Genomic DNA, 26,448 nt, shown 5'->3' with positions numbered 1-26,448 from the left:
AGGAGGACTCTCTGCGGGGATTCGAGCTCCTGCGCTGCGGCTGGATTTTTCTTTTATACCCTCGTTGGCAGGAGGAGCTGAAAACCCCACTACCACCGTGAGTTTGTGTTTGTGTTGATCCTGCAAATAACTGTAGCCCAGAATATCAGTTCGGAGTTGAAAGTGCGTTTTTAATCCAGGTCTATTCAAACCGGTATATCTGCTCCGGTCCGTTAGAAACACCGGGAATACGAGCATCCACAGCCGGCTCCACTTAATCTGCATTTTCCTTCTGTCCTAACGGTGCACGATCATATAGACCCAGTGTATATCCAAGGGTTCACCTCTCTACGTGGTATGGGGGGGTTTGATCACGATGCACTGGTCAGGGGGGATTCGAGCTGTTCATGGAAATGCGCAAAAGCCCTTTTTTTAAAATAATATATGGGAATAAAACTCTGCAGGATCTCTATGAGCGCACAGATGATCATAACACATCAGAGGCTATCATAAAATGTTTATTAATATTTCTAACGCCTGCATGGCTGACTCATCCTTGGTTGGCTCTTCACTGTACATCCACTTTACCACCCATCCACCCATTCTATACATTCTATAGATTCAACAACAATAATTACAGTGAGGGAGGGTATGGCGGGTGAAACGTGCCCCGGCTCTTCCCACTGATTGGGTTGGGGATCAGCGGTAGTTCAGCTCCATTCAGTGGCCGAGGCTCTGATGAGAGCCCTGCTCACTGGCTGATGAACCATCTGCATGGTTACATAATCGGCAGATTTTTGGACAAGCTGGAAGTTTGTGGGCTGGACAGTAACAGAGACAAGGGTACTGAGTGATGGTGATGTGTAGGAGGAGGAGGATTGGATGACGGTGGTTACAGCTGGATGTATAAACCTGGCTGAGGAAAGACACACCTGCGTCATTATGAAGGTGATGACAGAGCCCTGGTCAGTGCATCCTGGTTATTCACACGTCAGAGTTTCTGCACATGAAAGAACACTTCCTGTCAATTTGATACGGTTCTGCTGAAGCTGTGTAGCTACTACAGATATCTCTTGGTCTTTGCAGTGATGGAGTGTGCACACATAGGATGTTATATTTATTAGTTACCGTTTAATTCAGTACTTTCATATTGGTGAACAAGAAAACAGCATCAACAGGTTTTAAGTGATATTTATCCAATGGACCTTTAAAGGACCACTGTGTAACATTTAAAGGATTTATTGAAGAAATGGAAAACAATATTCTTAGGTGTGTTTTAAAAAATCTGCTGCGGCATTCACTTACTCAGGCGAGTGTGGGCGCAGGATCATTTGTGTTAACTTGTGGTAACAACGCAAGCAACGCCAGTTCAGGGCCCAGCTACACATGTTTTGAATAACCAAAGAAATGTGGGTCTATTTTCATCTTTACATTGACTTTGCATGAACATTTATCGCACAAAAAATCTTCTCCCACATGCCTGAAAAAGGTTGGGTGAAGGAAGGGGTATTCACTTGCTGGCAATCTGTAAATTCAACGCTAGACGTCACTACATCCTACACACTAGTCCTTTAAACTTTAAACCAAAGATTAAAAATGTCCTCCTGCACAATATAAAAAAAACTACACACAGTAAAGTTACTTTAAATGTTCTCTAAGGATTTGTGACATGTGAGTGGATCCAAGTGTAGCATTCAAATGTAAATTCATATAATGTGAACCTCCAGTTTTTTCATACATTTTAAAACTTTATTCATGCATTTATAGGCAGCTTAACTTTCTTATCTACAGGTGTAATGGACCATATTCCTTCTGTTCTCCACTCTCAGGGTACATGTGCAGTAGTCTGTCCCTTAGGCTGCATGAGAACGTGACTGTCAGGGTTTGTTTTTTTGCTTAATGAGTATATGACATTGTATGAGATGATACATATCGCACACCCCTGCTGTTACCACACAGTAATCCTGATAAAACTGGGTCTGGACCTCCCTCTCGATGCATGTCGCCTCTCAGGACACTTTGGACAGTGAGCGTGTCGAAGCTGCCAGTTGGCAGCACTATCACACGGATCTGTGAGGCCCTTTTTGCTCCGACAACATCCAATTGCCAGGGCCTACACTAAATACATGAGCTGATTGGGCGATGGGAATGTCGTGCAACTCACCGCTTTCAACCTCCATGCTGAGTGTTTACTGCCCGGGTCTAGAAAACAGCTATTAAATGTGGTGCAGACAAAGGTTGTGGCTGCATAGCTTCCAGAGCGCTGGATATCTCCATGGTATGATAAGTCTGGTCCCAGTGGGATAGCACTTACAGGCCTGTGCCAGTGGGATCTCCTTCACGCTGCTGCTGATACCATCACACAGGAGCTCTGCTGTGCACAAGCCTTGAGCCGAGGGTCAAGGGATGATTTCATTTCTACCTGCTCCATGCAGGGATTATATGTGAGTTAATCCAGTGCTATTGTGTTGGACTTCCTTCCTACAAACAATGCTGCTAACCTCCACTGACTGATACAAAGACCCCCACACTCAGTCCCAAGAGTGATGATGATGCTCATGGAACTTAACCCCCATAAATCACCCAGGCGCTCTGGGCTCCTGCACCCTGCAGCTCATGGACTGCTGTGTTCCCTCTCTCTCTCTCTCTCACATGTATTCACCGAGGGATGTGACCTCCATTTGAATCAAATCAGTAACACACGTATTCATGTGTTTTTTTTTTACCTCAGCCTGAAGTTATTATATTACACAAAAGCTCAATGATGTAGGCTTCACGTGCACCGGTCCCGAAGCACTCGCCTCAGGCTCTGGATTCAGTTACGTGTGTGTGTGAATTCTACTCTGGTCATTTTTTCCGCTCATACATTATGAAGGGTCATTTTCTTTTTTCCGATCCAGTTTTTTATTTCAACACAGAAGGTCCCTAACGGCACCTTTCATGGGTTAACATCTGCAGATGCAGCAGCTGAGGAGCTTTGCAGAGAAGCTTTGCAGAGGTTGGCAGTGAGAGCTCCGAGCTTTGTGGAGGATAGAGGACAGTGGAAAGAGGGCTTGCGGTTTCTAAGGGTGCTTCATGTTTGTGTGAGCTAAACAAATTGTCATGGTCCCTCAGAGAGTTTGTGTGTGTCTGCTCTTCTTCCAAAGGTGAACCTGCCGCACTGTACAATCGTTACTCATGAAGCAGTAATGAACCAACTTCCTTTTGCAGTTAAAGGTCTTACAGCCAAATAAGACACAACTACCCTCTTCTATTCTTGGATTTTACAGGACAGGGTGTTAATGAATAATTTGTTAAAGTAGGCGCAGAGATTTGCTGGTTTTGAAGAACTCCCTTTCCACTCAGTGCACTCTGCTTCCACCCTGTATTTTCTGCTGCTATGAGCAGATGTCAGACATTGCTGTTGGATCTCCAATTAGCCAACTTACTCTACTGTGAAGATGTGACTGTTATTATTGTCAAACCCGGACGGCCGGAAGCCGTGCCAAAAACCCTCTCCATATTATTGCAGTTAATTGGTTTGCAAGGTTGATAAAAGTCCCAAATTGCTCAGTTGTCCTTCAAAAACACAAACAGGGTTTTATTGTACATATTCTTTAACGTGATCATTATCACAACTCCTTGCGTGACCTGTATGAATACCTCAGTGTAGACCGGCTGGATGGTTTTTGATCATCTTTATTAGACCCGACACTTCAAGAGGAAAGTTGTATTTATCTAGTTGATGAAAGACATTGGAACACACAATATCTTGCTTGTCTGTTTTAATCAAAGACTTCATAGAGTCGGACGGCTTGTCAAGTGTCACGATATCTACCTTGTGGCTGATTTTTCCCGTAAAAGTGAAAATCATGTTACTCTAATAAATGTGACTGTTTTCAGATCTCAATAACCCCACTGTTCTTTTAAAGCCTTTGTTTGTGCCCATTTGTCAAGTTAAAAGCCGTTTCATAGTCTAAGCTTCATGTAATCTACTGCCGACGTGGGACCTGTTGTGTGGCTGTTATTTGGGCATCAAGCACGACTGCATTTATTTTTTGGCCAAACAAAACTAAATTAAACAGAAATGATTTAGCTTTTGACCAAATGTCTTGAATCTTCTTACTCCAGCTTCTCAAATGTGAGTTCACATGTCGTGTCTGATGGTAAATTGATCTTTCAGGTTTGATCTCTCCCGAGTGTTGGTTTTTACAAAATCAAATAATCCTATCCTTGGTTGGCTGGTGTGATTAAATGCTACCAATTAAAAAACCCTAATCCTTCAGACTTTTGGACTCTAATTTCATCGTAGCTCACACATGTAGGCAGTTAAATGATTCTGTTACACAAACCCGCGGCCTACAGAGCAACTTGAGCCGGGCGGTCGTGACGTGGATCGTTCCCTCGGAGGTCAAGTCGAGGGCCCACAGCGAGGATTTTCCTCCCTGGCTTCCTTTGGGCCGTCTCTAAAACAGCTGTGAATTTGACCGAGCTCCAGGGTTATTTCAATCGTGGCAATACCATCGGGGAACCACACACACACACACACACACACAGACACACAGACAGACTCACACACCAGACCTGGAAGACCCAGTGGTCCCTGCGGATAAATGCAAAAAAATGATGATGGCCTGTTCAAAATGAGACTGTGAGAAAATAGTTTTCAAATCCCTTTTTTCAGCCCTTTTCTATTTCTTGATTTTAGTATCACTTTGCCACCAGAGGAATAAAGATGAAGTGGGAATTTGCAGCGATCTCACTACCTTGCTGCTCCTCCATGTTATTCTGTCTGATTAGTGTCAGTATAATTTGGTCATGTCGTAGAAAATGAGTGTAATATGTAGTTTTGGTAATTTTCAGATGGACAGAATGACAGTGAACACGGTGATGATTAGTGATCGGTGCACAGATAGCCTGCAGGCAGATGACACAGGTTGAATTTCCCACTTTATACGGTTTCTATCTCCAAATAACATCAGAGCATGAACGTGTAAACACCCATTTAAGCTCCTCGGGCAGGTTGTGAGAAACCTCCCCCCCTCGGGCGGCGTGCCAGTTTAATGTCCTATTAATCGCTGCAACAAACACAACCGTGAAAGTCAAATCTGTGAAAAAGCAACAGTCAGTTGTTGTGCAGAAAATATCAGACAGAGAAATCGGGGAGGGAAAGAAAGAGCCCGGCTAAGAAAGCTTTAGCTATTGTGTGAAGCTCTCAGCCTGTCGGTGCACTAAAAGCACTCCACAAAGGGAATCCAGTGACCTGTGAACATGCGGCTCCATGTAGTGGAATGAATCGGTGGAATTAGCCGCTGTTTCCCAGCAGACGGTACTGTACGCCTCAGGTTCAGCAGCAGCGAGCACATGCTCAGCAGGTCAGACTGTTTTCCACGCAGCCTGGAAACCCCACAGCTACATCAAAACATTTACATTCACACCAACAAGGAGAATTAGCAGCAGCCACACAGGGGGTCAATCTATGCCTGGTTTATTATTAACTGGTGTATTTTTATCCAGTTATTTGTGCTATGCTTTCCCCTTGCGTCGACTGGAGGCCTCTGGAATGGGATCGTTTTCCACGGCGACACCTCGGGATCTGAGGACGGCCTTCCTGTTGGTCATGTGTATTTGTCATGTCTAAAGGATGGTATGTCACAATGGGAAGATGTGATGGTATCTACTCAACCAGCTAATGGCATGTGTGTTATCCAAAAGCTGTATTTGCATTAGGAGTTTTATGAATTGTTACTGTTATTATTGTTAGCTTAGCCCGGCGCTAAGACTGGAAACGGGGTGAAAAGTCAAGCCCGCCTCTGTCCAAATGTAAAGTGAAACAAGCTGTCAAGTGGAACCTCTTAGCCCTGAGACCTGGTATTAACACCGGTCCCGAGAGACCAGGTCCCAAGTGGACAGCTCTTTGTTCGTCTGCTCTCACCTGGTTCTAAAATACATCCTCAATGTGTCTCCTGGGGACCACTTGTGATCGGATCTTATTCCCTGCTCTGTACATGCAAATATTTAAGATTTAAGATATTTAAGATACATTTATTTGTCCCAAACACATGCACAGACATGCACAGGCACACTCATTCAAGGAGGGAAATTGAACCTCTGCTTTTAACCCATCTGGTGCAGGACACACAGAGCAGTGAGCAGCCATGTACGGCACCCGGGGAGCAGATGTTGGGGGAGTAAGGTGCCTTGCTCAGGGGCACTAGACAGGGTAGGGAGAATCCTCTTGGATTTTTGGACAGATCAATCCAGGTTCGTCTTTTTGTTGTTTCTCCGTGGAGTCGAACCACAGACAAACCAGAGACCTTTTCTGCCCATAGTCCAAGTTTCTGCCACTAGTCCAACGCCTCTACATATACATATATACATATACACACAACAACATGTGTGTTATTTCTATTTGTGAAGACCGAATGAAGTAGATTCCATATCAGTATACAGATGTGTCTGTCGTCAATGTGTTTCTGTTGGAGTGAGCGAGAGATAAAGAGAGCAGAGCCAGGAAGGGGCTTCATAAATCAATGCACTGCACGGAGATCCACTACACACTACACTATACACGATTTAAGCCATTCGAAAAATCATCATGTGGTGGTGTGTTAATGTTGTGGCAGCGAGGAAACATAAATCAACATTGTGGGAATACTTCAGCGGAGTAAGCGGTCCTTCATATGTGGCTCAGGATTCAGGATTCTGAAAAGAATGCGGCCACATGCTTCTCAGACCACTTCCAACTGGTGTCTGAGTAACAGGATCTCAAAACGCTTACTCACGGTTCACACCTGAACTGAGAGGCGACCACTTATGATCAGAGGTCTCAGGACCGATTCTTAACACCTGGGTATGAACCGAGCCTCAGCGCTCGCTTGGACCGGGTATTAACATCTGTAAAGAACACCTGGCGTCAGGATGAGTCTCGAGTGACCATCTGCGATCAGGTCGAGCTTCCCTGCTCTATCTGCAAAATATAACACCAGAGAAAGGAAAAAATGTTTCAAGCTTTTGTTCTGAAACCGTGAATTCAATAGAACCCATCATGAGAGGTGTGAATTGGTTTGTTTGGCTCTGCAGACGAATGACTTGGATCCACTGGTGCTTAATCAGGAATTGTCTGATGAATGTAATGGAGTAAAAAGTAAAATATTTCTTGTGAAGAAGAAAAATCCAGAATATTACACAAAAATTAATGTACTTAGTTGTATTCCACTGTTCTCCCATTTCCAGTCTTTATGCTAAGCTAAGCTAACTGGCTCCAGGTATCTATCCTTTCATGTACATGTTGCTGAGCAAGTGAATGATCATATTCCCCAGAATCATCTTGAACTGTGGGAGAACTTTGATTTTGGTTTACTGGAGAAAATGGAGAAAAAAACAAACAGATGGAGTCTGCCCATTCCTCGGCTCTGAATGAAGCCCCGGTGCTCAGGACCGAGTTTTATGATGTCCAGCAGCTGTCGTGACAAGATAACATCTCTTTATCTGTGAGCTGGGTCCACTGCTCCTCTTTGATAACGCTGCCGTGTTTGGCAGGTTCTCACTCTGGTTCCCCTGGCGACATTGGAAGAGATTTTTTTTTTTTTTTTGTGTATTTGACTCACGTAGCGAAGGGAGGAGTTCTGACGCTGAATATCTGACATCATTAGGACTTCAGCTGTTTCGTGGTGTTTTGAAAAGCCATCGCATACTCCACTGTGACTCACCTGCATGTCACTGTTTTTTATAATGGATGCTTCAAATTCCAGTTTTACAGATTGTGTATTCTAAGGATGAGAACCCGTCCTATAGAAACCATGTGTACAACTGGTTCTCTATTTAAAGCACTCACTTCCATAACGTCTCTGGTTCTGGAAGTAAATCTCATCTCAAAAGCAGAACAAAATACAGATTAATTGAAAACTGTTATTCACATAAAGTGATAATATGTCAGTGTTGTGTCTTCAGCTTGTTTCACTGCTCACAATGTCACGTTAAAGCCATAGCACAACCCCACTGGTCCAGAGGTGCACAACGATACCGTAGATGTCCAAGCCGAAAACTAAATTGGTGAAGAATTCATAGCCCAACCTTTTCCCAGACCGACTGTTGACAGTCTGATGATCCTGCCAAAGCCCAGATTGAAACCCCTTAATAATTCTACCCTAGAAAATGATCAGGGTATTATCATGGTTATTTAAAGACTGTCGGACTGGGCACTGTTTAAAAGTAAAGCTTATAGCCATGCTCGGCCTTTGAAGGGACAAGAACTCTGCTTGACACATTTACATCCACCATCCGTCCCTCCTCACGATTACTGGAGGAAGATCGTGTGCGACAGTCTTTCAGTTTTCATAATTCCTGAGGCCACTTGACTGTATCATCCGCCCTTTGACCATATAGCCTCTAGGGTTTGAGTGACCACAGTGACGGGCTGTATGTTTTTGCATCTGGCATCATTTGTTGTAACGATATTAAGCACCAGTATGAGCATCATCCTTCATTAGAGCTCAAGCGTAGTGCCTGTTTCTTCTTCTCAGCACTATAGCTGTAAGTAGAACCACGTGCTCGCCCTGGGAATGTTGGCACGATGGCAACCAAGGAGTAAATGCATTGACACGAACAGTTAGACATCTGGGTTCTGGTACGCGGCGAGACCTCTGGAGCCCCGCCCCCCCTCCCTCCCCCGTTGCCATGTCGATGCAGAGAACATTGTGTGCGTCTGTGAGGGCGGCTGGGTTGGAGGAGAGCTGAGGAGGTTTCTCCTTCCTCGCATCTGTGTGGGATTGTTATTGTTTCCTCTGACATCTGGAGAAGCCCCTGGCAGCTTGGAGGCTTGTATGAGGTCTGCGCTCATGTCCCGGGTTCGGTGAACACAAGTGACTGAGTTGATGAACTCTTTATTCAGACAGTTTATTAAACCGCACTCAGATCTGCCATAATATTAAAACCACTCACGAGTCTCAGTGTTATCTCGATCGCTCCATCTCCTGTGTCTCGTACCCACGTCTCTAAAAGTATAAGATTTTATTTAAATGTTTAAATTTGATAGATTTTTAAACCGTTCAATAATCAACTGTTAACGTGTTTAGGGTTAGGGTTAGGGTTAGGGTTAGGGTTAGGGTTAGGCTTAGGGTTAGGGTTAGGGTTAGGCTTAGGGTTAGGGTTAGGGAGCCTCAGATTGACTCACACTTAGGCTGCATACCGTCTTGAAACTATTTGAATTCCCTACATTTATTTATGTGGATCAGGACCAAATTACAACATGCCTCATTTTACCGATACATGAGAAATCTCTGAAAATCTCACAATGTTAAAAAATGTGAAAGAAATCCCGGATCCACCCCCCTGATCTGCATATGCAACAGAAAGTCCATCCTTGGGTCATATTCCAAGCCTCCACAAAAATGTTATGAAAATCAGTTGAGTAGTTTTTGTGTCATCCTGCTAAATAACAAACAAACAAACTCAGATGATCCCGGATCAAAGTTTATTTAAAGATTATTTAAAGCAGTGAAAACATGAACTAAACCTGCACGAAAATATAGTCAAATTATCATAAGAACTAATTACATGATCAGAATTTGGTTAAACATTATTTTCTAGTATTTACAAAACTGGGCTTTTCCTGGTTGTGAGAGTTGTCAGTGTGGTTACACTGGTCCTTTACTTCTCCCAGCCTGTGGTTTTTAAACAACCTTTCTGTTCTCAACATTAGGGTGGAAGTGGAGTTTAATCACAAGCACTTAGAGATCCATATAATAAGATGTAGTACACTGTATATGGAGAATGTTGAAATGTCAGTGGAAGCATTTATGTATCGTAATACTGCCGGAGGGCGGGTGGACCAGCACGCTTCATCCAGCGGATCCCAGTTTGTTCTTCGATAGAAACACAGTTATGTAACATCTCTCAGCACATGTACAGTATGGCCAGGCTCGGCCTTGGTTAGACATAATAGGCCACTCCTTCTCTCTTTGTTAATGTGAGGAGGAGATGACTGGTGAGCCGTGCAGAACACATAACTGTGTCACCAAGTCAGTGTAGTGAGAGCGTTCAGACACGATAAATAGACAAATAATGGATGAAGGTGAGGCCGCGGGCCGCGTTTTAAAAATGCATCTGCCCCGGAGTGCTTTAGTAAAATACACATTCCAATGTCTCTGCACATCGGAAAGAATACTATATTAAATAATAAAAACAAAAAATGTTCTTCATATTTGCACTGGAAGGAAATAAGCAGTGTTCTCGAGGGGCGTTCTTCATGAGTGTGGTTTAATTGCTCGAGTGCACTGCCACAAGTATTACAGGATAAGGGCGATGTATATTAAACAATTTTTAATATCACCCTTAAAAAAAGCCCAAACGTAAAAGACACAGACGAAGATGTCTAGAGGGTTTGTGGAGATTAAAGCCGACACTGGAGTCTGTGTTTGAGAATCACGTGATCTCCACAGCAGAATTAATACGTCACTTCCTGTCTCCGCCTGCTGCGCCCGGCTGCTCCACCTCTCGCCTGAATAATGCGGAGGATTCGATGCTGTTGTGAACTCGTCTCTGCAGAGAACCTGCTGCTGTGTTGAACTCTGTATCCGATTCGGCCGACCTCACCAGCAGGTCGTGTCTGAGAACAGTTTTTAGTTCTGCTCAGATAAAACCGTTATTTTTATTTCCCCTGGTAATCTCTTCTTCTTCTCTGGCTTTTCCAAACAGCAGTTTTTCTATACTGCCATGGGCACTGTACTGTTTTAAGAACAGAGAAGAAGTTCTAGAGCTTGCCAAGACATTTGGCAATATTTCCATCTGGCAGTGCTCTTGTTGTGTATTCCTGGGAATTATATTTATTTGTGTTCTATTTCAGTTATGAATCACAAACTAGATAATAAAAAATAAAATAAGTTCTTCAGCGTAAATTCTCTGTACATTTTCCTTTTTTTCAAACGGCTGAACCTGAACCAGGATGGCATCACTTCCATACAGTGATAATATCACACATAGCTGTTAAAAAACGTATTAAGTTGTTGTTGTTGTTGGTCTTAATGCCCTGATAGCGGCCAGCTCTCCTCCAGTTTCCTCAGCTGGTAACTTGCTGAGTACAGCTCACTGTGTGTTTGCTCTGATAGACGTTACAACACCGAAACCTGGACGTCATGTTTACATCACCGCTGATCAGAGACGTCTCACTCTGTAAACAGGGAGAGGGGCCAACACTTCCACAGGGAGGGACCCAACAGCTAATGTGAGCGTGTGCACGGACAAATTACCAAAACACAGAACACAGTCGTCTGCGTCACAACACACACACACACTTTATTCTCTCCTCAGGGCAACATTACACAGAACATGGTTGTTGGCAGTTATATCTAAGTTTTCGGGGGTATTTAAGTCTGAGTTGAGGAGTAATAGTGACAACGTGAACCAGAGCAGATGAGCAGCACACACTTCATGTATCGATTGTTGTTCTCCTGCATGCAGGAACCTAATCACCTCTCCGGGTTTCTCCCCCTCGCTTGTTAAGTCTGTATCCTGCTGTACAATAAGACACTAATGATGTTATGGGCCCTCACCAGCCTAATGAACATCCGAATGCCACAGAATGGAACTGGGAGTGTGGGGCGCCGAACATCCTGTCTGTGGGGACAGTGGGAGTTGATCAGTACAGGCTGAGCTCTGCCACTGGGGTGAGAACACGGCAGCTGTTATGCACAGGGCTGTTTTTCCAGGTATGTTTCTGTTGGCCCTTGTGCAAAGTGTACGTGACTCACCACTTGTGTGGAACACTGAGGTACTACACATGATAGTGGACCACCCACAGAGGGCATCGTGCCTGCTTGGATTCAATTGGGAACCAAACAGATCGATAATCAAGTGCTTTGAAATGCGAGAACATTCTCATGGATCATGATGTATCAGGATTTTCAGTATTTTTGTTTGTTGTTGTCTTTATCTGTTTGGTGTCACATGGCTGTGGACGTATTTCAATCTGTGTCCTGGTAGGAGAAGCAGATAATGAGATTGTGCTGTGATCTGTAGTTTCAACAGAATCAAGCTGTAAGAGCAGAGGCAAGAACTTAAATGCAAATCTGTTTTTGACGTGACATGAAACCTAGTTATTTGACTTCTGTAGAAGATATTATTCAGCCTCGGAATAGAAGATGAGTTTTCTTCCCACAGATTTCCTCTGGAGCTGCCAGGGAAAGGTCAGCAGAGGAACTCACTGTCTTGATGTATATAGGCGTGAATTTCACGAAGCTGCAAACAGTTAAAGCAACACATCGTTTTTCTTAATGGTTACACACGTTATAAATGTCTCTTTTTAAACTTTGTGTTTAAAGAAGTAAGTCACAATTCTAACTCCTGCTGTGGAACATCTGGAGAAACATGAAATCTTAGTTGGCAACAAATGAAGCATGACTGTAGATGAAAAAACAAACATTGAATTTTAGCCAAAGTCAATGAAAACAGCTTAAGTTAATTCTTGGAAGTAGGAAAATGGTGAAATAGGGGCCAACGGTCTTTGCACGACAAGTTTGTATTTTCCGGCCAGACTTTTTCGCATGTTTGATAATAAAAATGATCTCCTGTTGTGTCGGTGACGTTTACACATCCGACTTTGAAACCTTTGCCTGTCAAGAGATTTGATTTGCTGCATTTTCCACGTCTGTCCAATGTGTTAGTTTGAGCCGTCGGGATTAAATGGATAACAGCACTTTGTTGTCTTGTTTTTAATAAGCGGCTTTAACGCTGGTAACAAATCAAACATGGACCAACTTTCTGAAACAGACTTGGAAGCAAACAGGATCAGAAGATGAATCTGCAATCCTCCCTGACGGCCTCCCAGGATTACATGGACTCAAAGTTTTACTTCTTATTTCAAGATTTGTGTTTCCTACTTCCCAAAAAATACGAACTTGGTGAGCAAAGACCTTGAGGCTGGTTTTATCCATCCTGCTTTGTTTAGTCTGCTTAATGTGCCACTACCGCAAGAGGGGTCATTGAAGATGTACATTGCTCTAACGACACAAACACAATCAATTAGGCTATAGATGCATTATCGTGGGTGCAGATCTTCCGGGTATATATGGAACATGTCCGTATCTGCGGACACAAAGTGGATTATAAAGTAATAAGAGCAACTGTGCTTCCGTGGTGTCCGCAGCTGTACACGTCTGTAAGAGACTCTAATTGAGCCCTAAGTACGGTTCATGTTGGCCTTGGACGTCCCACTGCTTCCTGCACTGGAGCCAAAGGTTTTGGGTTATGAATTAGTGACATTCTGCATGAGAGAAGAGGTCGGTGTTGGTATCGGACACACAATTAAAAACTGTGTTAAACACCCTTCCTCTCTTTTTTCATGGAACTCATTACCCAGGATTCTATCATTGGAAACAAGGCCTTGCTCCTCTCTCTCTTTTGGCTGTGCAGCATCAAACCCAATCACTATTAAGCTTCTAGTGTTGATCTTCTCCGGTCAATAACATAAACCGCTCAACATGTACGCTTCTTTTTCCATCGTGAATATGATATTTAGGGCAGAAATGAACAGAATGTCATGCTGGAAATTCCTACCGTGACAAATGGATTCCATCGAGACGAGAGGCTCGGGTTCACTTCCTCTCAACCAGCGGTAAAAATGAAATTATTCTGTGGGACCACGAACTTTAAATTAGGAACAGACAAACAAAAGGGGGATGAGAAACAAATCTGTACTAACATAGTTAAAGGCAACGTTCACGCAGCTATAAGGAAAACATTCTTTAACGTTTGTGTGTGTGTGTGTGTGTGTGTCTGTGTGTGTGTGTGTGTGTGTGTGTGTGTCCATCTGACAAGTTGTATCCCCCTGTATCATTCGGCTAATGTATGAAACTCAGCTCTTGCCAGGAAACAGCTGGGGGACTTGGCAAAGTAGAGCGCTGTGTGTGTGTGTGTGTGTGCATGTGTGTGTGCGTGCAAGCGCTCATGTGTGTGTGTGCGTGCATGTGTGTGTGTGTGTGCCTGTGTGTATATGTGTGTTGCAGGGTTTTTCGCATTTGCCGAGCAGCTGATTCTTCCCTGGCTGTTTCTAATTTGCATGTCACTATAATGTTTTACAGTCCCACTTTCAGTAAGCCCCCCCTCCCCCCCCCCTCCCTCCCTCTCCTCAGTGTAATGCAGTTTTAACTTGAAACAGACCCACAGACGTACCGGGTCGGTCCCTCTGGTGACGGAGCAGCGGGGAAGAGTTGTGGGAATCAAAGGCTCTAAATCCCCCAGTGAGGGGCTGACTGATGCCCACCCCCACCCCACCCCCCCCATTGCCTCCTCCTTATTTAGTGGCTCATTAATTTTCCAGCTTTCAGCAACGTGGAAGCTGAGCGAATCTGCTTGACTTCATACGAGACGATTCATGAGGTCTGTTTGGAAACGAGAGTATACGGAGATGTTCTGGACCGGTGCAGGTTTCTACGAGCAGCTGAGGTTTGGTTCATGTCAAGAGGATGAGATGGAAGAAAGAATGTTACCACAATAATAGCAGCTTGCAGCAAACCAAGTAAAACACCTTCTGACCAGGAGGAGAGCAAATATATAGTTGACGAGCCCACCCCCACACCCCACATAGTGGATGAAACTAGCCACCAGACAATTTTCATGTAAATGTCCTCATTAAATCGAAGTTATGTGTTTTTCAAACTCTCGGTGAGCACATCTCCATATGACGTTCCCTGGCAACCCATTGATTGATTGCTTTATATACCTCTATACCTGCTTATTTCTAACATTCGGATTCTAAACTGTCACGTTGATGATAAATAACCACGTTTCCTGCAAACTGTAGTGACAGTCGTCACCTGTTGCAGGAAATAAAAAGATCCTGCGATGTTCACGGATAATATGATAATGTGAAATTGTCAGTGGCAGTCTCCACATTCTCCAGGAGATGAAGTGGAGCAGATGCGGAGCTCGAGCTCTTTGACGCAGGCTTGAACTCTCTTACGCTGCCTGAACAGTGGTGCAGAGATTCACCACCTGAGGGATAATGTCTCCACTTGTGTTTTGTCTCATCTGCTGTACGCAGCAGCCGTGACATGGAATCCGTGTGGCCTGCAGCTGTGTGCCGCAAACCGCCTCTCCAGGATTCTGCTTGGACGAGACACCACCGTCCCTTTTATAAAATGAAATGTGTCCCGTAGATGTGAGACCATCCCACTAAACAGCTGTCCTGTGTGTGGTTCACAGAGCAGCAGCAGCAGGGAGAAGCTCAGCTGTGCTTACACGACTTGTGTCAGGGAAACAAGGACTTTCTGTGATGAGCGGCCAAACGTTGGGTTGAGTCCAGCGACATGTTTTGTCAGCCGTGTGGTTGTTTGAGCCAGAATCCTACCCTTGTTGGTATTGACCTCACGTTTCATGATAGCTAGCCCAGATCAGATCAGGTCAGAGTAGATCCATGTGCTGTGGAGACGTAACGGTGACATTTTGGAGATGATAAATCAGACAGAAATCCTCAAACAGGATCGGGATCAGAAGATAAACCATCAGAATCATTATAAACTAACACTTTTGACTTTTAAAACCACAAGACTGATAGAAAACCTTTTTTCCTTGTGTGTTTTCTATTGTGGCACTTTCTTACAAGTAATATATCACTGTTCAGTTATTTATTATATTTGAGCAGAGTTAATGAGGCAATGGAGGCACCAGCCAATCAAAATTGTGTTTAAACAAACACTTAATCAACAGGAACTAGTTAAATTAATCCTGGTAATTAATGTGAAAGAGGAGTAAGAGGTAAATTAACTGGTGTGTGCTCATGTGGTTGTGTATTTCTTCTCCCACGTACTTCTCTCAAGCTTTGTATTGATCGTTAGCAATGCATGTTAGCACGGAGGGCGTCTATGTTGTGTGTCTGCGATTGTTGATGTTGTGTTTGTGGTGTGAAGGCTGACCAGGCCTGAGACACACACACCAAGAGCACACGTAACCAAGTGTTAACGCAGCGAATATGTGTGATTGTTATCAACAGCTGGAGAAACAGAAAACCGCTGTGAATGAAATGATCTTTCACTCCGATGATATCGCTCAACAGTCGATTCTCTGTTCCAGGTCTGTCTCTGGCCGATCATCAAGCAGCTGTGACATGTCCAGAAGGAAGATGGAGAGCATCGGGCGGAGCTGGGTGGTGTCTCTCATTCTGTTGTGTGACGTAACAAAGGTAGGACGGTCCACAGACACACAAGCCAGTGGTGAAAACACACAAACTGAATATAATAAATATAAGAGCAGCTGGAATTAATATGTGTCCAGCTGGTGGAAGACAGATCTATTGTCTCCTTCAGATTTATGATTCACAGAAAAGAATCAAAGTACGTACATTATTTATAACTACTGTAGTTTAATATTCAGCTGTGACTTGGAAACTTTTCGGGACTTGTTTATTGTATGTTGGAGATTACTAAGAAATAAGAAGCCGCTTCAGGATTGGATTATCTGCTGTGTAATAAATAAAAGCTGCAAACTGTTGTTGGCAGTGTCTCTGAATTGATGTCATATTTTCCATGAGGCTCAAATAGATTTAATGGAAGCTTGTGTATGTTAGAGACCCGGTTTCCAGACGCAGGGCGAGATGACTGCTTCACTGTAATACATCCCCACTGAGTCATAACACACAGCCAATGTAGAATTCAGATGCATTAGGTTAATAACAAGAGTAACTTTACTCAACAAAATAAAAAAAAGAACTGAAATACTACTGATATACTTGTCTCAGAGCCGTCTGGGATGCACAAATATCACAATTATTATTTTAATTCCATGTAGATATTGCTGTAATATTGCTCTTGTTTGGCCACGATAATCATTTAATAAAAATCTGATCCCATAACAGCCCTGATCTAAAAATGCAGACTATGGTATGATGATTCCAGGTTGTCCTTCCGTTCTTCTATCTCAGGAACGCCTCCAGGGAATTCGTTCAAAAATGTGTAACCAAAGTTCACTTACACTGATGGATGAGCTTGTTTTCATTTTTGTGGTTCAAAAAGTCAAAGGTCAGGGTCACGTAGACCTCGGGTTATTGTGAATGTGATATTTCTGGAACAACCGCAGGGAATTTCCTGACACTAACATTCACCTGGGCTGCAGTCAGAGAGTTTAACTCCTCTCCTTTCCTAACCACTTGACCACAAGCGTCATGAGGAGAAGGAAAGATGTGAAGGAGACGCTGTTAGGAGTTAGGAAAAGAGAACCACAGTGCACAGAAAATGTAATTTTATTTACAACAGAAGATATGTACAGACGGTGTAGTACAGTGATAAACTCTGTATTGAATTTAATATAATAACACAAGGAATGCATGTGGAGAAGCACAATCCACAGACCTCATCAACACTAGTATACTTTATGATGTTCCTACTTGAGAGTAATGTCTCTGAACTCTCTCCCCTTGCAGTTCTTCGTGCAGGCGAGTATGGGCGTCAATGAGACTCATGAGCACCAGCATCCGACCAACGTCTACCACGACATCGGACTGACCAGGAACAAGATCGTAACGGCCCAGTTCGAGTGCTATCAGAAGATAATGAAGGACAGCGCCCACGGCCGACAAGGTACAAAGAAATAACTGAAAAACACTTCTTGCCTTCAAGCTTTTTCTATTCAATGTTTTCCTGGTCCAAATAACTGCTTCAGTCTAATTGGAATGTATTTCAAAAAAAATCTCTAATTAATAAGCAGAATGTAAGGTTTGGGTTTGACACATTGGGAGATACTGGTGTATTATTAGTAGTAGTAGTTTGCAATTAGTGTGCACAGGAACCTGAGGGTTTCAGGAAGGATCAGACGGAAAGAACAAGGAGTTTGATCTCATTAGTTTAGAAAAACACAACAAAAGAATACAGTATTGAATCCTTGCTTTCGGTAAAGCCCGCTAACGAGCTCTCTGCGGTTCCAGAGCACCTGTGTAATCGGACGTGGGACGGCTGGCTGTGTTGGGACGACACCAAGGCCGGGGTCGTCTCCGAGCAGAACTGCCCAGACTACTTCCAGGACTTCGATCCTTCAGGTGAGATATGAGGCTCTTACTTTTTATTCCTTCATATTGGTGAGATGTGTTTGATTCATTTAGAAGAATTAAACCTATAGTGGAGAACAGGAAACAGACATCAAAACTATGCATTAGAGTCTGAACACTACAATAAATGACCCTGGACCTCACGACTGGATTAAGTTGGGTTTTTCTTACATTGTTTATAGGGCTGGGCAAGTTAACTCGTTTTAATCGAGTTAACTCAAGTGATGAGTTAACTCGATTGTTTATCCGCCAATTATTTTCTTTTTTCCTGTTCTGCAGCAGTCAGCAACAGACTTTCACAAAATAAAAGCCTGACTTTCACAATAAAACAATAAATAATCAAACCTGAGTTAATGCGAGATAAAATAATTAATCTAGTTAACTCATCACTTGAGTGATGAGTTTAATATCAGAGTTTGGATTAAAAAAGATCAAAACCATCACATATGAATACACTGGGAACTGTGGTCTCATATCTACTCTATGTATTATCTCTACCTGCAGAGATGGTCACAAAGATTTGCACTGACACCGGTGATTGGTTCCTGCATCCCGAAAGCAACCGGACATGGACCAACTTCACCCGCTGCAATGAACACACCAGCGAAGTCAGAGTGGTAAGTGGCTTTAAGATTCACTAACACTACACGAATATCCAGAGGAACCGAGTCCTTGTTTATCGCTGACCTTTTGAATATTGGATCTCTGAAGGCCGTTAGTGCACTGTGTGGTTTCCAGTGATGATGGGAGACAAAAAAGGTCACAAACGTGCACATTACACACATCAGATAACATGAAAACACAAGTGAACACAAATGTCAGGCTCATGTTGGATTACATGTAGTAAAGGGGGGGGCACAGGAATAAGATAATGAAATGTTAAGTGAGAGGAATTCGTTCTCTGTTTACCGTGGAATTTCCACGTCTGGAGCCCACGACCTCCATGTCTTTAAAAGGCTGAAGTGTACATGGGAACCTTGGTTGAGTATTGTCATTATAATCCATCAACTGGAATTATCCAATGCTTACATTGCAGAACTGGGATCAGTGGGAAAGGTTGAGGGGGTCGCCACAGTCCAACAGGCTCCAGGGACCAAGGAGACGTTTCTCCTTTATCATCCACTTTCAGACCAGAGTCACAATTTAGAATTTGATAAATTGTACTCTAACATTTCTCTGTTACATAAACTGGTGTGGGAAGGAAATAGTCCAGGCAAAGTAACCCATTTTGGAGCCAAAAATAGAAGTAATTGTAAAAGAATTTTTTTCAGCATAGATTATTTCTATGAGGTGTCCAGAACAACATACTAAAAGTCCTAAGAAATCCTAGTTGAGGAAATATGTTTAATTCTCATCAAAGTGTGCCAATAAGGCCCGGCAACAATACACCCCAAAAGGGCTATTTTTTTCATTTACTCCAATCAAAATGAAACTTTACACAATGAAAGTTACCATGAAACGTAACATTTTTTGTATTACAAGTTTCTTTGAAAATTAATTTTAATATGCAAGTGAGCTATACTCATCGAATATGCCCAAAATACACCCAGCTCATTTCAAAAGAAACTTTGAAAAAGTTACTTTTCATAAATACTTTTACTATGTAAAGTTTTATTGTGGTAGGAGTAAAGGAAAAAATTAAGCCTATTTTGGTGTATTTGGGGCATAGTCGATTAGTGTATAGGTCATTTGCATATTCAAATTCATTTTCAAAGAAACTTGTAATACAAAAAATGTTACCTTTCATGGTTACTTTCATTGTGTAAAGTTTTATTTTGATAGGAGTAAACGAAAAAAATAGTCTTTTTGGGGTGTATTGTTGCCGGGCCTTATTGGCACACTTTGATGAGAATTAAACATATTTCCTCAACTAGGATTTCTTAGAACTTTTAGTATGTTGTTCTGGACACCTCATAGAAATGATCTATGCTGAAAAAAATTCTTTTACAATTAGTCGGTCGTAAAACGCTACTTTGCCTGGACTAAAAAGGACGAGTGCAGTGGATTAACGCAAACATCCCGATGACACTAGTGTGATAGATTGTCTCACGACAGCAGAAGTCATAATGAGATCCAGATCATCTCATTTGTGTCTCGTTTCCTCCCAGACTGCGATGAATCTCTTCTACTTGGCGCTCATAGGACACGGACTGTCCCTGACGTCCCTGCTCGTCTCCCTCGGAATATTCTTCCATTTCAAGTGAGCCAACAAACCTCACCAAGCACATTAATCCCTCGTGTAAATCAGCAGCACGGTGGTGTGACGTCCGTTTGTCTTCTTGCAGGAGTTTGAGTTGCCAAAGGATCACGCTTCACAAAAACCTCTTCTTCTCCTTCGTCCTCAACTCGGTCATCACCATCATCCTGTTGACAGCAGTGGCAAACAACCAGGAGCTGGTTCAGAGGAATCCAGTGAGTCGATGGGTTCATTTACCTTCTTTAATCATTTACTACACAATCATATACTGGAACACTTACTTCACATCATGTGTGATATGTGTTAATATAAACCATATTGATATTATATATCATTTTATACAATAATATTGTCTTTTGCACACTCTGTCTACATATTCTTACACTCATAGTATATTATATTATCTATTGTATAGTCAAATACTTATATTTATACCTCTACTATATATCATATTATATTATATCATACTCTCTGTATATTCTTTGTATATAAAAGTGTATATACACATATTTATACATGTGTACATGTTATTATTATTATATTTACTATTATTATTATATATACTGTTGCTGCCATTATTACTATATACTGCTATTATATTGGTATAATTACTATCATATATAAATATATATTATGTTATATTATATACCATATATACTGTACTATTTTTATATACTGTCTAACAATAACATTACCATCATATCATCAGTACTATTACCATCATCTTGCCACTGCACCTTATCTATCTATTTATCTTGTGTTTCTGTTTTTATTCTTTCTACCTCAATATTTTTTATTTTATTCTATTGTATTGTATTTTATTGTATTCAAATATACCGGCTGCTATGACGACCTAATTCCCTTCGGGGATGAATAAAGTAATCTATCTATCTATCTATCTATCTATCTATCTATCTATCTATCTATCTATCTATCTATCTATCTATCTATCTATCTATCTATCTATCTATCTATCTATCTATCTATCTATCTATCTATCTATCTATCTATCTATCTATCTATCTATCTATCTATCTATCTATCTATCTATCTATCTATCTATCTATCTATCTATCTATCTATCTATCTATCTATCTATCTATCTATCTATCTATATCATTGTTTCCGCCACAAATTCAACTTGAGCTTAAACTCTTAAACTCAGATAACAAAGGGTTGTTATCTGAGTTTAAGAATTAAACATAAATCAGGTTAAACACGGCTCCAGAAACCTTTGTTTATTTATTTTAGCGCTATAACATCATTATTTGATTAAATGCCCTAAACCTGTGAAAGTCTGACTTCAATGTGCACGTGTCTCTTCCTCAGACGAGCTGCAAAGTTTCCCAATTCATTCATCTCTACCTGTTTGGCTGCAACTACTTCTGGATGCTGTGTGAGGGGATCTACCTGCACACGCTCATCGTGGTGGCCGTGTTCGCTGAGAAGCAGCACCTGATGTGGTACTACCTCCTCGGCTGGGGTGTGTAACAGATAATTACAGCCCAATTTCCTGCATGTTCTGTATTTCTGAAGTAGCAGCTAATATGCTTATCAACATAACACTTTATCTTGCAGGCTTTCCTCTCATCCCGGCGACCATACATGCCGTTGCTCGAAGTTACTACTACAATGACAAGTAAGTCTTTCCGGGCTGATCTGCATGAATTCTCCCGACCTGTTCATGCAGATCCATTTCTCCGAAGGCCCATTGATCTGCAGCGTGGGTCGTCTGTCATGCGATGCACCGACACTGTTGTGTAAACTCCTCCTCTCCTTTGTCCTCCTTCCCGCTGCAGCTGCTGGATCAGCTCCAAAACATCGCTGCTCTACATCATCCACGGTCCCATCTGCGCTGCTCTGCTGGTGAGAATCGGGTATCAATCGATTAGAGCAAAGCAAATGAAAGAAATATTAATTTAGAGCAACAGATTAGGTCCACGTTACATGTTTTTTTGTTGTGCAACGAGCAGCGAAATCGAAAAGCTGATTTAGTCTTTTTCCGAGTGGACACTGTGGGGGGACAGGAAGCAGTTTCGTAACATGCAAAACATAATTGTGTTTATCTTGTGAAATCAATGCCTCTGCCTCTCTGAGGATCCCCCCCCCCCCCCCCCCCCCTGGTCCCCAGGCCCACTTTGCATTCAAGGAATCCTGCTTGTCTGTAGAGCCGGGCACGCTTCAGAGAACCCAGGGTCCCTGAAGACGCTTCGGAGGATTTAATGTTCACGAGCAGACTTCACAAATGTTTCCACACTTTTTTGTTTCACCTTCACGAACTGGATTGTGCGGCCGTTATTAATATTGTTTTCAAATGTGAAGGAGTACGAGTCTGTCGAGTGTTTCCAAAATAACCACGGCAGATATAGACTTTGTCGCTGTTTCATTTATAGTTTTGATTTGGGACCGAGGTGAAATCCGATCCTCCAGCAGCCTGTTCTTTAGAGCTTTGACTTTCACTGTCTGGTGTATTCTGTTGTTGTTCATTGACACATTCTTTAGTCGTTTTTTATAGTTTTCAAACCAGCTGTCCTCCCGCAGGTGAATCTGTTCTTCCTGCTGAACATCGTGCGAGTGCTCATCACCAAGCTGAAGGTGACCCATCAGGCGGAGTCCAGTCTGTACATGAAGGCGGTGAGAGCCACCCTCATCCTGGTGCCTCTTCTGGGAATCCAGTACGTGCTGCTGCCTTACAAGCCGGAGGGACGGGTGTCCTCGGAGATCTACGACTACATCATGCACATACTCATGCATTACCAGGTGAGACCATGGGGAAGCAGACTGGGTTTGTGTGACTGATTTCCAGCTTCTTGGAACATTTCATTTACAAACGGGAATTGTAAAAACCTCGGACAGAGCCAATGGATCCTACACGTCTCTGTGAATCCTTAAAAAAAAGGAAAGAATATGAATTTGCACATTTCACCGAGTTAGGTGCCGGACCAACGAAGAAGTCACCGGTGCACGACCTCCTCTGTGGAGTTATAAATAAACACACAGCTGTAAACGTATGCCATGCTGTTAAAATACATGCCTGGTGTGTATATTCTTAGATTGGTATTTCAAATGTTCCCGTGTGTAAAGTCCTGTTGTCCTTGTTACGTGTTTATGATTCACGATGAATCTCTCTCCCCCTGTGGTAGAGATGTTTACCAGATCAACGGCTCAGGGAACAAGCCCCTTCATTTCCTCGAGATTTCGTAAGAACGTTTAGTGGAAGCAAAACATCCCCGTCGGTCCCTGAAGAGACTTTGTTTATATTGTAACCCCCGTGAAGAACAGCAGGAAGGAAGGCATGAATTATCCGAGCGGAGAGAGAGGGACGGGGGGGGGTGAAATCAGTTGCATGTTGGCGATGTGTTATCTGACCGTCCTGTTGTTGCCCAGCGTGGGCAGAGAACATCTTGAGCAACAGGCTGAATCGCCTCCAAAACACAGTTTGACCCTAAGAATCTGATCCACAAATAAACTATCCACTGCTGGAGCTGGAGACCGGGCACTGAGGTCTGAGATCTGTTCTTTCTTTTCATTCCAGGGTCTGCTGGTGGCCACCATCTTCTGCTTCTTCAACGGAGAAGTAAGATTTACCCTTTGAATATGTTTATACTTGGACCTACGTGCACATATCCACTTATTTTGTCCTCTTGGTGATCAGGGACAGACATGAGGAGTCTCATGTCCAAACAGCCTCAGCTCCCCGGGGCTTCGCTGCAGACTCAATAATGTTTACTGTCGGCCAGCCGTCACGGATTGCTTTCAATTATGCAGGTGATTGATCTGCATACAAAGGAGCTTGTCTCCGTGTGAAGTGAACGTGTTACAAGAGCCACTTAATCAGCTGAAAGGAAGAGGACTCGAATAGAGGAGAGAATATCTAGTCCCGATATATAAATACGATAATTTGAAATGAAAAGGAAGTCAGAACAAAACACTGTGATAAAGGACTAATTCCACATTTTAGGAAATATTCTTCACATTTGATTATTTACAATAGTAATTTGTATTGTCTAGTGTGTGAATTTAATGACTCACTATTTAATATCTCAACTTTGGAATCTAGACATAAACTGACAATGTGTATTTTCAGGGTGAGTTGTGAGGAAAGAGATATTATGTTTTTGGGATGTTTGTACGCACATCCATACATTCTTGTGTACTTGTGAACAAGATATCTCAAAGATGCCTGGAGAGAATTCTTTCAAATTTGGTTCAAATGTTCAGTTGGCCTGAAGAATGACCCGATTATACTTTGGTGGTCAAAGGTCAAAGGTCAAAGGTCACAGTCGCTGTGACAATGGACAATCTGAAGTGGTACATAGCTGTTAATATTGAGGTGATATAATACATAGTAATTGTTGATTTTCAATCATGAATACTGACGTCTGGAAATACACACTTAAATATATTTCCCATATTATAACACTCATTCTTGCCAGAAGTGCCTTTTGAGTACTTAATGCTTTATGTACTAATTTCTAGATTTTTATTTCAAAATGCTGAGTATAGCTTGTTTATGGTTACAATTTTCCATATAATTTTGTGTTTTTTGTGTATTTTTTGGTTCCAGTGTGTTCAAACACTATCTCATATTGAAAAAAAAATTGTCTGGTCAAAAAGTCAATGTTGTGCTGAATAAAAGACCCCAAACAACATTTATGTGGTTTAGAAATACAAATTGAAAATGTCTCCGGACTCCTGATGATGATCCCAATACAGTTGTGTTAATAACTGAAATGTGTGTTTTCTCCGGTCAGGTGCAGTCAGTTCTGAGGCGGCACTGGAACCAGTACAATATCCAGTTTGGCAGCAGCATAGGGAACCACTCGGACGCCCTGCGCTCCGCCTCCTACACGGCCTCCTCCATCACCGAGGTGCAGGGCTGCTACAGCATCGACGGCCACAGTGAACACATGAACGGGAAGAGCTGCCACGACTCAGACGGCCTGAAGTCAGACAGCCCCCCCGCCTGACAGGGACACGCTTATCAGACTCTACCCATCCTGTCCCACCCGTAAAAAAAAACAGCAGCATGTTTCGGAGCTCTGTGGAAGAAGGAAAGGAGAGAGGAAAACGTGTGGGAACCCCGTCTCTCATCCAACGCCACCACAGCCACAGGCCCTCTAACTGAACTGGGAGCCGAGCTCTGGTCTGCAACGTGCAGCTGGAGCGCTTCACTCGGACTGAGATGCTGATGAAATGTTTTTTTTTTTCAAACGGACGGACAGTCGCTGCTCGATTCTCCTCACGTGGTCACGTCGTGCACACAACGCCTTTAGTTTCACTGTAAATTCTTCTGACCTGGTTTCAGTGCCAAACCACGAAATCCTGCCTGAAAGGTCACAGGACGTCCAGCAGGTGCATCGTAATATATTAAAGCATATATTATATATTTCATATATATCCAACCTAATTTATCATGACCATATTTTTGTTTTAATACATGAAAACAGAATGAAATACCGCACAGTATTTATTGGCGTTACATTAAGTTACAATCGGTCAATTAAATACACATTTGAAGTCATTTCGACCTTTAAGAGCGTTTCCTGTTTGTTTTAGAGTTTGTTCCTTCATGTGCAGTCAATGCAGACGAGATTTCATCATGCTAACCTTCTCAGCGTGTGTTTTACTGTAAGTGACCCTTCCTGTCATGTGTGTGCGTCCTTTGAATCCACACGGTCTAGTTCTTTGTAAAGTGACTTGTCCACACGATGTTGTCACCGAGGAGCCACCAGGAAGTCACGTGTGATCCGATGTGTGCTCGTCATACTTGAATGTAACGGTGACCCGGCTCCGCTGAACATAAACGCATCACATTCCTGTTCACTGCTGTCTTCAGCCTTTACTCTCCTGCTCTCTGTGATGTGAACACGACTGGATGTTCAGACCGGAAACAGCACTGTGGGGGGGGGGGGTTAGAAGGTAGATGGTGGAATTTGACGTATGGTTGGTACGAGCCATGAATCGGTTCCTTCATAGTGCAGCTATACTTTTAGAAATGGGGCCCATCCTCTACATGCTTTCTCTAATCCAGACAAAGCTAAAACCAATGAGCTGAATCCAGTCGGTTTGCATGTTGGTCTCATTTAGTTTCTTTCCACTAAATTTCCTGTAACTTGGGAAGACACACCCAGCAGATACCTTACGTGTGCTTCAGCTATGAAATGCTCTAGTTTCCTATTATTTTTACAGTGCAGTCGTACTATAAAAGTCAAGTTTGGGGACAGTGAGCGATGAGCGATCACACTTTTAACTTGTG

The 26,448-nt window shown here is 42.7% G+C and overlaps 1 protein-coding gene across 1 annotated transcript; it reads left to right on the top strand.

Annotated features, from left to right (window-relative positions):
• calcrla (calcitonin receptor-like a) lies at positions 1-25,290 on the top strand. The gene is made up of 13 exons (XM_061088675.1): positions 1-97; positions 16,027-16,135; positions 17,372-17,528; positions 17,873-17,983; positions 18,497-18,609; positions 20,101-20,192; positions 20,278-20,404; positions 21,519-21,672; positions 21,768-21,828; positions 21,989-22,055; positions 22,731-22,949; positions 23,725-23,766; positions 24,944-25,290. The coding sequence occupies exons 2-13, from the start codon at positions 16,061-16,063 to the stop codon at positions 25,157-25,159; spliced, it is 1,434 nt and encodes a 477-aa protein (XP_060944658.1). The 5' UTR covers positions 1-97; positions 16,027-16,060; the 3' UTR covers positions 25,160-25,290.
• The last annotated feature ends 1,158 nt before the right edge of the window (positions 25,291-26,448 follow it).

This window comes from Limanda limanda, chromosome 16 (genome assembly GCF_963576545.1).
Source record: "Limanda limanda chromosome 16, fLimLim1.1, whole genome shotgun sequence".
NCBI classification, from domain to species: Eukaryota; Metazoa; Chordata; class Actinopteri; order Pleuronectiformes; family Pleuronectidae; genus Limanda; species Limanda limanda.
This window is presented reverse-complemented; position numbering and strand designations above follow the sequence as displayed.

Coding starts and splice junctions, on each gene's coding strand:
- calcrla (XM_061088675.1), top strand. CDS start 16,061: ATGTCCAGAAGGAAGATGGAGAGCATCGGGCGGAGCTGGGTGGTGTCT. Junction 21,829..21,988: donor AGTTACTACTACAATGACAA/GTAAGTCTTTCC, acceptor TTCCCGCTGCAG/CTGCTGGATCAGCTCCAAAA. Junction 22,056..22,730: donor CCATCTGCGCTGCTCTGCTG/GTGAGAATCGGG, acceptor GTCCTCCCGCAG/GTGAATCTGTTCTTCCTGCT.